Here is a 12545-nt window from a genome sequence, read left to right as displayed (position 1 = left end):
ATCATTTGTAAAATATTATACTGGGCTGTATGATGTAAATCTTGTACCGTAAATGTTGTATTAAATAAAGTTAATATTACCGACGTAGATTAACGTTCCTGTAGCTTCTTATTGCACTTGCAATTGTTTTAGTTACTTGTGGGCTACTTAACATGAATAATCACAGTTACTATCCTTTTACTCCATCACATTTCAAAAATAAATAGGCTATTGTTATTTTAACTCCACCACAGTAATCCATCATCAGCTTTACTTTTTAGATAAAGTTTTAACTCACAATTGATCATAACAGGCTTCAACATATACATTTTTATATATTACCAAGTGGTTTCATGTACAACCCACACAAGTATCATGCTAAATGAAGCTCTGTTGCTTGGATATCACTAGATCCTGATGTCAGCGTAAGTACATAACGATTGATGTGTAATTTAGCATAATTTACTAGCTAGCCGCTAGCTGCTAACTGCCGCCTCGTTAATATAAATCCAGTACCAAGCTGTCATGAACGCGCGGTGCTGTTACGTGTACGCAAATTCACGTGCTTAATGTGAACGAGCCTTTTGGGCGGCGTGGTTAAAGTTGCGCATGCTCTATGAGTGCACATACGGGTACTTCTCAGGCATGCCGGGTAATCTGTGACGTTTCGCTCTCTCAAAAGTTGGGCCATTTTGTCATCATGCGCCATTGAGCAACTCTCATAGGAATGAATGAGGCCCCGCCTCCCACGCTGTATCCAGTTCTTATTATACATCCATGGGCTGCACATGTAGACTCCGCGGTCTTAAAATCCCCACAATGCTTTGCGCACGGACCAATCTCCCCAAATCTGTGGCGGAAAATGTAAGGCGGGGCCTCTCATATGGCGCACACCTGCACACTTGCTCGCCTGTTCCACTCTTCGTTTTCTGAGGCTAGGAAGTATTCTTGTCTCGCTTCTGAAAGCAAGACGCTCGGAAGACATGTGCTACCAAGCAAGCGTACTCGACATTGAGAAACACCCAGAAAGCTAGAAGCAGAGACCTGTCACTCAAGGTGACAGCGCGTTCAAGTGTTTTAGACAGTTCATGATCATATACCACAGACACTTTTGTCTAGAAGCTGTATATCGATGTGATATGCTGCACTTCAGGAATCGGCTGCCCATTATTTTACACCTGAATGTAAATCTTTTTACTAGAACAGTGTTTCTCAAACTTTTTCATACCAAGGACCACTTAACCAATAAAAAAACACTCGCGGACCACCTAACTCCACAAATATCCAAAACACATCGTTTTTTACAAATCGCCTGAAGATTGTACAAACAAGTGGCAACATGTGTGATGAAGGTGCTTATCTGAGCTATATCATGCAATTGAAAGTGAAACTTAAGCTCGTTCCATTGCGGAGATATTGCCGCGAGAGTGCGAACAACTTAAATAAATGTATTTATTTCAAATGTGAAATGTTACCAATATACTCACGGACCACTAGGGGGCGTTCACGGACCACCAGTGGTCCGCGGACCACACTTTGAGAAGCACTGTAAGGTCTCTCTGAGCTTTTCAAAAAGGTTTGTTCTCTTTGCAGACATGAACAATAAATGTAGGCTATTGTAGTCTCATACATTCAAAACAGATATTATTATCAACTCCACTTTATGACGCTGGAAGAAATTGTTTGCGTGACATAATATAATAAAATAAAACAATATTATTGTTTTATTATATTTTGAATAATTCATACTTATTTATTGTGTTACACATTGCCATTGTTCTTTTGTTTCTTGTCCTGTGTCATTCAAAAATTACTGATAAAATGTGCACGAAATCAGTCTGTTGTTTTATTCCTTAACAGCTGTGTTAGTCATTTCTCAAAATCTTTCAGCCATCATCATCATCCAGCTTTTATTATTTCAGCCATGAGCCAAACATGAAACGCATGATTCACTCTGTGATGAAAATAGCAAATAGCCCACTTCGTGTTCATACCATGCACTGTATTGTCAATGAAATTGCATTTAAACGTGTCAAGCATCAACAATGGCCCCTGTGAAGTGTTTTTCAGATAATTATTGATAGCAATATATGAACTTTAGACTGTAGAATGTGTGAATCCAGAAGTTGTAATTTATAAGACGACACCAAGTAGAACAAAGTTTTTAATTTGAAATGTTGCACTTGGCGTTGGCACTCACTTTCAGACCATAAATATTCAGAAAAAATGACACTGTTTAGAAACTATATTTGCAGCAAATATAGAAAAGTGGCAACTTTTTGATCTGAACCTAATGTCTAATGCATGCATGAGGACAAATACAACATATCTTTCCTATCATAATGTTGCAGAAAATCTTTTGCAAAATCAGTAATGAAAAAAGTTTGGCATCACATTTCATTTAATTTCAAACCTTTATTTATGCAGGTGAATCCCATTGAGATCATTGATCTCTTTTTCAAGGGTGACCTGCTGCAAGTAGGTTCCACATGAATACATAACAGAAAAAAAGGACATCATACAGCATATTTACAGCGACTACAGTTTACATAGCTAGTAATATAGAACATGTACTCTTCGGTAGTGCACATCATTGTTCCTTATGTTGTACTAAACACATAATCTTATCGTTTTCTTTACACATACTCTGACCTTTTCTTTTGTTCCTGGAGCAGATGAGGGTTAATCAATGAGAAGAGTGACACAGTGTGGTGGAAAGTGGGATCTACCTCCCTACTTCAAGCACTGCTCTAATACCCTATACTGTACCAAGACATAAAGTACACGTGAGCAGGCTACCACATACATTATCTAGTTTTAGATTTATATAGATTTTTGGACTGGCATTTTATAACATTTTGTCTAAGAGTATGAGATATGTAAATATTGTTATGATTACTCATTTGTGTTGGTAGATTATTAGTAGACTCAATTATTAATAATTTGTTGTTACACTTCCTTGTTTATTTTAGGTATTGTTTACCGTTGTATTTCAATTAAATGTTTTGTTTCTGCAACAAAGCGTTCAACAGTTTAGTGATTGGTCACATCAACGGTACTGTTTTAGTGAAATTACTCCTCGTCAGTAATTATGATGGATGCTTTGAATGACCTGCTGCTCTTCTGTAAAATGCATACAAGGCAAGCCCGTGCAGGGATGTCCAAGAAACCCCATCGACGAGACAAAACTCGAGGCGTGAACGTGGCAGCCATTTTACATCATCAAGAGTGAATGACTGAAGCCGGATCAGTGCCGGGAGTTTTACACTTTTTCTGTCTTTTAAATATCACATTTATCTTCCTAAACAATCAACACCACACACGTTGGTGATCCAGCGGCAGGTAGGACGAATGCTTCGATTTGGTCTATAAGTGTTGCTTAAATGAGTGATAAAAAGTCTGAATTGTGCAGTGCTGTTTCAAACAATGTGGAAACTGGTGGTGGTTGGGAACGAGTTCTCCAGACCGGCTTTTTGAAAATGGACTCTTCCTATATGGCGGCACGTTGACAAACCACACATCTAATGGGCTAATCCTCTAGCTTTAAAGGCCGCGTTGAATGTAATTCATTTTAAAAACCATACTTTGTGAATTGGTTAATTTCGTACCGACAAAGGACGTTGTAACAATGGCCTCACTCAAATTCCGTTCGAGTTAGCATGCTAGCCTAAGCTAGCCTATTTTGACAGATCATGGATTTGACATGCTCATTGTCGTAGTATGCTACAAGCAGCTAGCTGATAAAAGCCATTTATTTTAGCAATAATATGCAATTCTGCGTTACTCCTGTACCCGCTTATACGCTCCTTGCCTACACACGTGCAGTTCTAAATGCAGATGTATTTATTGCAAAGCCATAATAGCACATCATGTTATTGTCCCGATGAAGGTCCCTAGTTAGCATGCGTTAATATTAGCTCTGCAAACTAGCATGCTAGCTAGCTGGCTAGCTAGCCTCAACGTGTGCGAGCCAGTCCCTCACCGCTTAATCTAAGGTTATCATTATCATCGGTTCAAAAATGATCCTATTGCTCTGGTAGCGTCTCGTATTCAAAATCTAATGTGTATTCTTGCACGAGGGGTTATGAGATACTGTAAATGTTGCAGAAATGTTTTAAACCATAGTGAAAGCACGTGTTTACCGATATGAGATTGATTAACAGACACTACAATATATCGATAGCATAATATGTATAGGCTAACATTAGCCAAAGGTTAGGCCAAAACAGAAGCTTGCCGTCCACGTTTTTCTCAATTGAGCGTTGCCGGACATAGTAATGTGATCAGAGAGCAGTTTGATTGATGTTTGCAAGTTCATGCCTCAGGACCTGTCAGTACAAACTAATAGTTGGGTGGGTCATTTACATGACAATTGAAGTTTTAACCTTTGTCACGAATCCAAATGCTAAAGGGTGCATACTTGCTCATTGGGCAGCTACCGGAAACCGGGGCTCACTGTCTGACGGAACACGTGTATCAGCTATCTAGCCTGTGCTGAAGTCAGCAGTGAGAAGGTAAGTTAACATGTAATTTAGAGACCAAAGCAGACAAGGCGTCTACAGCAGCAGCGACCAAGAGGGCTGTGAATCAGGCCTTAGCAAGCGAACTTGGCACCAATTGCGCAAACTTTTTACCCCAGAAAAAAACGGAATGGGAAAAAAACCTGCCACATGGACACACACCCTGGCACTTTCACATTTTTGCAATAGTTCATTGAATCGATTTCTTTTGGGAATTTGGTGTGTGCATTGTCTGTCTTGTCTTCAACAATCTGTCAACTGCCTATATACAGGTACCAGGCTTCTACCTCATGCAAGCTCAGAGATGCAAGTATTATGTCAGGATGCTAAGTCTTCAGACTGTTTAGGACCACACAATCATGATAACTTGTTATTCACATAGCATCACATGTTAATAGATGAATTTTGCTTATTAATTCAAAATGCACTCTGTATCTATGATCATAAATGGTAAAACCATTTATTCTGTATTTTATGATTTTTCTTTGAGACTTTGCACTCCTGAACACATCCCAAGTATTGCCCTTGACCCAGGATTAATTTGGCTCATTGCATTTACACAGATTTCTGGAGACATGGCCACAGAACATATTAATGGAAATGGTCCAGAAGAACCAATGGACACCTCTGCTGCAGTTACCCATTCTGAGCACTTCCAGACTTTACTAGAAGCTGGTTTACCACAGAAAGTTGCTGAAAAACTAGATGAAATTTACATAGCAGGTAAGGCACAATGAATATACTTGCATATTCAAATGTGCAATTTTTTAAAATGTTTTTCAATATCTTGCATGTACTGTCATTTTATTACCTTCTTGAGTGGGGGAATTGGGATCATGAAGCAACTTTTTGTGGTTTCCTACCAAAATGGGTACTGCAGTGCTACAAAATATTAAATGACACATTACTTATGTGAAAATGTGTAAATGATTGCAGCATTTGCATCCCCAACATGGTTGCATGGTCACTGGTGTCAGGGCAAATGTATTGTCCTCTTCCTTGTTGAGGCTGTCCAGTCTCCATTCATTTTAATGAAGTTTCTCCTAATTGCATACAATTATTGCAGAGGGGTGAACTGGTGTAAGTATAATGCCAATTCCTGCTTATGTATCTGTTGCCTTGGTCAGATATTTAACAATTTGTATGGGGTGACCTCTAGTGACAACATTTGGGGGTCATTTTAGGACTTGTTTGGTCAGTCAGATCTAGAAAAGTACTTGTCTGGCCTTTTCAGCCAGACGGGCCGCGATGGAGACAATGGCAGCAGCTGTCTGGTGTGTGGCTGCCTGGGACAGGTGACGGCCTCTCCAAAGAGGAGGCTGCAGACTGGCTCATTAGAAACTCCCTGCCAGTATGAAGGGGCACTGGCATATCAAGTTGCACTGTCTCATCTGTTCCGATTAGTTCTCCAGAAACTTGCTGGTAGTAGAGTAAAGTGCATCCTGATTACTTATTACAGCGCTATTAGATTTGGCCTGCCAGCTCCTCACTTATTATAATTGTTGTTATCCTCATTTATCTAGTACGACATATAAAATAATATTTTTCATGCAAAACGATCTGCTTGCAAATGTTCCTCTTTGATTATTTTTTTTAGTAAATATGGTTATTTATGTGCTTGACAAGTTACTTAAGAGAACTTCTTCAATCTTTAGTGTTAGAAGCTGATTCTCCCTGTCTTGTCTCCCCCTCCAGGTTTGGTGTCACACAGTGACTTAGATGATCGAGCGATTGAGGCTCTGAAAGAATTCAACGAGGAAGGTGCTCTGCAAGTCCTTTTGCAATTTAAGGACAGCGACCTCTCACATGTTCAGGTATGCATTTGCCGTTGTAGGTGTATTGTTTGGTTTCTTGACCCTTTAATTTCTGATTCCATTATAAACATTTTCTAGTCCAGTGTGATGTATAATGGCTCTTCATGTTGAATAGCTTGTTGTAGTTCCTGGCAAAGTGCATTCAGGTTTTATTTGGTGTCCAAATGATGAAAATCTTATTTGTGCTGTAGTAACCTCGGTTACACTGACAGATTACCGCTAAGACCTGATTGGATACCTTTTATTTTTTCCTTTTTAATTTCTGATTCCATTATTAAAATGTTCTAGTCCAGTGTGATGTATAATGGGACGTTACATTTGTGGTTGCACAATAGCAGTCCATGGTCTTATCTACAAGACAGGTTTTAACAGTCTTGTGTAACAACTTAATATTTTTATTTTCATCCAAGAATCAATATTGACATGTGTTATTTACAGAAGTATTGTTTGATAATACTTTTTTTCTCTTTAGAACAAAAGTGCCTTCCTTTGTGGCGTGATGAAGACGTACAGACAGAGAGAGAAACAAGGGACCAAAGTGTCAGACACCAATAAAGGACCAGATGAATCCAAAATCAAAGTAAGAACTGGTCTTGCATTCAGTTGTATCTGATTTAATCTGATTTTATGTTTGGACAAACATATGTGATGCAATGTTTTTGAGTGTAAACATATTTCCTGGTTTTAAAACCAGGAAGCTGTTTGAATATCAGACACATTAACATGTTTCTTATCTTGCATGCTTTCAATTTGCTAGTCTACTGTAGAACTTGCCATTTTTATTTTTACATGTTAATGTCGAGTAAACTGTATTGTAATTCTTGGTGTTTTTCTTATCTAGGCTTTGCTGGAGAGGACTGCTTACACACTTGATGTGACAACAGGCCAGAGGAAGTATGGAGGTCCCCCACCAGAGTCTGCCCACTCAGGGGCACAGCCCACCATTGGTACTGAGGTACAGTACATGTCGCCTTTTGTATCATCATTGAGCATAAAGATGCAAGAAGGATGCCCTTTACTTACTTAATGTTGAGTTGGTTGTTGTAGTTCCTGGCAAAGTGCATTCAGGTTGTATTTGGTGTCCAAATGATGAAATTCTTATTTGTGCTGTAGTAACCTTGGTTACACTGACAGATTACCGCTAAGACCTGACTGGATACCTTTCTTTTTCTAAATGTGATATATCCCTTGTTGCTGCCTTTCAATATTTTAGAGTTGTTCTAATGCACCATATCTTTTTTTGCTCTCAACCTGGCAGATATTTGTAGGCAAAATCCCCAGAGACCTGTTCGAGGATGAGTTGGTTCCGCTGTTTGAGAAAGCCGGCCCCATCTGGGACTTGCGCCTAATGATGGATCCTCTCAGTGGCCTGAACAGGGGCTACGCCTTTGTCACTTTCTGCACTAAAGAAGCTGCACAGCAAGCTGTCAAATTGGTACGTAAACTCTCCTGCAAGTATCACCAATTAGGGAGAGGCTCTAGTGGAATTGTTAGTTAAAATACATAAAGTACAATTAGTGTTAGTACAATAACAAGTGAGCGGAGTAATTTTTTTTCTTCTCTACTAACAATGTCGTCTATACTTCCGCAGTGCAACAACAATGAAATCCGACCCGGTAAACACATCGGTGTGTGCATCTCCGTTGCCAATAATAGACTGTTTGTTGGCTCCATCCCCAAGAGTAAAACAAAAGAGCAGATTGTTGAAGAATTTGCAAAAGTCACAGGTGAGTCTGCACCATCTTTTGAGTTATTTTTCAGTATAATATTCTGTAAACATCAACTCAACAACTATAACAAGTCCTGTGTGTCCAAATGATGACATCATTACTACAGTATGCTGGAGTGACTTAGGTTACTGTGATGGTTTACCGCTAAGATCTGACTGGACACTAAACATGGTTAATTCATTATTTTTACCTCCCTTAATTAACTGCAAAAAGAGCTGGCATCCCTGAGTATGTGTGCATATATAGCCAACTATTTTCATAATTTACTTGTGAAAATCAGGCAGCTTTAAAGTCTTTTAAAAAAGTCACTAGTCTGTTGATAGGCCACTAATCTCTGTGGAAATTCAGTTAACCTCCTGCTGACTTTTTCCCTTTCTCTTTCCCCGTGTTCTTGTCTCTACAGAGGGTCTAAATGATGTCATATTGTACCACCAGCCCGACGACAAGAAGAAGAATCGGGGTTTCTGCTTCCTGGAGTATGAAGACCACAAGACGGCAGCTCAGGCCCGTCGCCGCCTCATGAGCGGAAAAGTGAAGGTTTGGGGAAACGTGGTCACCGTGGAGTGGGCTGACCCGATTGAAGACCCAGATCCAGAGGTCATGGCCAAGGTAAGGTATAGGTTCAGGGGTCATTAGTAGTTTGTGTGGCCAGATTTGTTTCCTTATTGGCTCTCGGTTGCTGATGTATTTGTTCACTTTTCTGCAATGTAAACAGAACCTTTCTTCCACCTATAGGTCAAGGTGCTGTTTGTGAGGAACTTGGCGAGCACGGTGACAGAGGAGATACTTGAAAAAACCTTCAGTCAGTTTGGCAAGCTGGAGCGGGTGAAGAAATTGAAAGATTATGCCTTCATCCACTTTGAGGAAAGAGATGGAGCTGTGAAGGTATTGACGAATAAAAAGTTATCACTGCACCAATATACAATACTTTTATCATGAGCTTAAATATAAGTTTGTAATTTGAGTAACAAAATAATCTTACCTTCTTGATTACTTTCATAGGCTTTGGCTGATCTTAATGGCAAAGACCTGGAGGGAGAGGGCATTGAGATTGTCTTCGCCAAGCCCCCTGACCAGAAGAGGAAAGAGCGCAAAGCCCAGAGACAGGCCGCCAAAACACAAATGTAAGAGGGAACGATGTAACTCAAATCAGAGATGTTAAAGCATCTAACAAATCGAGTTGGTGTACTAATATACATCAACTCGACAACTATAACACGTCCTGTGTGTGTCCAAATGATGACATCATTACTACTGTATGCTGGAGTGACTTAGGTTACTGTGATGGTTTACCGCTAAGATCTGACTGGACACTAAACATGGTTAATTCATTATTTATACCTCCCTTGATCTGCAAAAGATTTAGAGGAAACGATGCAACTCAAACCAGAGATGTTAATTCCATGCAGTAAACACATTTGTTTAAATTATATATATATCAAGCAAGATGTCCCGTTAACATTGAGTTCGTATTATTTTTCAGGTATGACGAATACTATTATTACGGGCCTCCCCACATGCCACCACCCACGAGGGGCAGAGGCCGAGGCGGGCGGGGAGGTTATTCCTACCCTCCTGACTATTACGGCTATGAAGATTATTACGATTACTATGGATACGACTACCACAACTACCGGGGTGGCTACGAAGACCCGTACTACGGCTATGATGACTTCCAGGGGTCTGGCAGAGTACGAGGAGCGAGGGGAGGAGTCCGTGGCAGTGCCAGTCAGACCAGGGGCCGCGGTGCCGTTACACCTAGGGGCCGTATGGGCTTCTCTCAGCGAGGAGGCCCTGCAACAAGCAGAGGTAAATTTAGCTTTTCTGTGTGATGTTAGTTTGAAAGTAGGTTGAATCCAATTAGTCACACTGCAGTTACTAATGAAGCTTGATTTTTGCTATGCTAGATAATTATTGCACAGTAGTGGAAAGCAACTTCCATTTGCTTAGGTTTATTTTAAGTGAGCTCAGTCTTTGTCTTTATGGTCTCTTTTCTTGGATTTGGGTCAGATATCAAAACAACCAGTTAAGAGGAATGACAAGGATGTAATAAGGAAATAAGGTGAGGATATTTATTTTCTAGAGCAGTGATTCTCAAATGGGGGTACGCGGACCCCTAGGGGTACGTTGGGGTACTGCAGGGGGTACGTGAGATTTAAAAAAAGAAAGGTTAATTAAAAAAATAATGTTAGTAAAATAAGTTGAATAGAAAACACAATTGTATATAAAACGTAACTAGAACCACCAAGGGGGTCCTCGTATTAACATGTCAAATGTGTGTATTGTATTTTATTGTTTTTCACAATAACATATTACTTAAATTGAAAAATCTGTTTTATAAAAGTGTTATGTTGTTTTTTTTCATGCATAAAATGAAAATATCCTTAGTTTGTTGTAATGCATACCACGAAGGAGTTAATAAATCACACACTGAGGGAACATCACTATATTGTAATTATTTATATAGGCTTTATCGATCAAAAATGTTTGGTGTCGGTCAGGGGGTACTTGGCTGAGAAAATGTTTCAAAGGGGGTACACTACTGAACAAAGTTTGAGAAGCACTGGTCTCGATTGTATTTAATGATGTTTAAGTAACTACAATTTTCCACGTCAACTGAATTTACACCTGCCTATTGGCATCATCACTAATCCCTGACCAGTGTCATCTTTCAGAGCAGCCAGTCAGTTTCTTGCCAGTAAATAGAGGTCATTCACAATATACTTTACTCTTAAGTAGGCCAGCTACGTCCCACCCCAGTTGCAAAACACTCTTGTTCTAAATGTTGTGAAATTGCATTAATCTGTGGGAATGTGTGCAACATGAACGTCTGGGTTTTCTTTTCAAAACTATGTACTCATTTGAACTTTCCTCTCATTGGTCCAGCAGGGAAACGGGGCCGAGGGCGGTCCTGACCTGTCACAGTGGATTCTGACTTGATGTGTGGTGTTACACCGTAAGCTGCAATGGATGTTGAAACAAAAAAGAGCAAGACAAAAAGGTCCAATGATATTCCAGCCTTACAGAAGAAGCATCTCCCCTCCCCTCTGTTTTTTTTTTAACTTGTTTATGAAACTGCCACCTTAAAAAGATGACCGGAGGATTCTAAATACTCGCCACAGCCTCTTTGCCCCGAGCCCCCTAACGTAGCCCTGATTTACAGGGCTCTTTGTATTGCCCTTACAATCTACCCCTTCCCTGTCCCCAAACATGCCATTTTTAAATAATTATTGAAGAAATTGCACTTTTAAGTTCTAAGGTTTGAAGTGGCTCAAAGGAGCTTGATGCTATTGTATATTTTTGTGCTAATCGCAATTTTTATTGTCGGAATATCCATGTTCTTAATCGTTTGATCTGGATGTTTGACAGAGAACATTTGCAGGTTTTTAGGGTGTACCCACCTGGCATGGATAAGTCAGGCATTCCAGGAAAGTGGTTCTTTTCAGAACTTGTCTTTAAAGGGTTGGTTGACTACCTCAGTACAGAGGACTAAACTACCCAGCCTGTACTGTAAATAGGGAAACTATATTGATGAAAGCAGGGCTCGTTTTCATACAAAATATGCACAAGAGCTGTAGCGCAAAAAACAATGTACTTAATGTAATATAGTCATTTTAGTTGCAGCTCTGACACTGCAAACAGTCAAACTGGACATGCAAAACTATCTCATATGATGAGTCTGAACAAGCCCTGCTTTTATCCTATTTTGAACTGAATTAGCTGCCTTGCTTCTTCAGAGTATGTAGTTACTGGTTGTATAGTTTTTCGGATAAAATGTTACTTTTGTAAAGGCTTCAACATCACAGGCATCCAACTGCCTTTGATTAAAAAAAATAAAAAACAAAAATAAAGCCCTGCAGTGTCCCTTTTGTGCCACTGTTTTATTCCAGTGGGTTTGTTTTTATATTGATATCAATTCATTTTCAAACTTAGAATTATGTTAATCAACCTAATCCAATCCTTCATCTATAAATATCATGTTACTCATGAATGATCCCTTCCCAACTCCCAAAACAGCAACTTTGTAAAATATTTTTCTAGTTATTCTTGTTAGATGACTGAATTGCCATATTGCCCAGCCAGTGAGCATGTGTGCCTAAAGTGAGCTGTTATGAGTTGGTAAGGGATCATAGTCACATAGTGGTGGAAGGGATACTGCAGTGAAGGATTTCTATTTCCCGGGTATAGCAAAAAGGAAACTGCTCTTCAATCCCAGTTTTCTATACAGTTAACTCCCTCAATAAAATCATAACAACCACCTTTTGAAAAAAAGATGTTAGCAGTTTTAAACTATTGTTGGTGGCCAACAACGTTTTTTGCATTCCTGCAAATAAATTGTTTTATACTGTAAAATGGAGGTGAGTGTAACTTATTTTTGTAATAAAGTTTTTGATTTCTATCTGTGTCTTAGTCTTTGGATAAAATCTTCATGTGGTGCAAATGCTCTGCTATTATCTAGCCTTTGATTCAGTTTGTCTGTCTTTTAAACTACACATTTGTAT

At 39.4% G+C, this 12545-nt stretch overlaps 1 protein-coding gene across 4 annotated transcripts; it reads left to right on the top strand.

Annotated features, from left to right (window-relative positions):
• The first annotated feature begins 3147 nt into the window (after positions 1 to 3147).
• Positions 3148 to 12442, top strand: LOC117550007 (heterogeneous nuclear ribonucleoprotein Q). 4 transcript variants are annotated; one of them, XM_034222269.1, is made up of 13 exons: positions 3148 to 3321; positions 5063 to 5222; positions 6195 to 6313; positions 6786 to 6893; positions 7155 to 7268; positions 7572 to 7748; positions 7905 to 8040; positions 8447 to 8652; positions 8779 to 8928; positions 9046 to 9167; positions 9527 to 9852; positions 10054 to 10105; positions 10930 to 12442. In XM_034222269.1, the coding sequence occupies exons 2-12, from the start codon at positions 5075 to 5077 to the stop codon at positions 10071 to 10073; spliced, it is 1626 nt and encodes a 541-aa protein (XP_034078160.1). In that variant the 5' UTR covers positions 3148 to 3321; positions 5063 to 5074; the 3' UTR covers positions 10074 to 10105; positions 10930 to 12442. The 4 variants fall into 4 exon arrangements, with proteins under 4 accessions (XP_034078160.1, XP_034078159.1, XP_034078158.1 ...); XM_034222268.1 differs by lacking the exon at positions 10054 to 10105; XM_034222267.1 differs by lacking the exon at positions 10054 to 10105 and having other exon boundaries at positions 10924 to 12442.
• Positions 12443 to 12545: the final 103 nt, after the last annotated feature.

The sequence above is a fragment of the Gymnodraco acuticeps genome, unplaced genomic scaffold, assembly GCF_902827175.1.
Source record: "Gymnodraco acuticeps unplaced genomic scaffold, fGymAcu1.1, whole genome shotgun sequence".
Classification (NCBI taxonomy): Eukaryota; Metazoa; Chordata; class Actinopteri; order Perciformes; family Bathydraconidae; genus Gymnodraco; species Gymnodraco acuticeps.
Note: the sequence above shows the minus strand (reverse complement) of the source record. Positions and strands in the feature narration are given on the sequence as shown.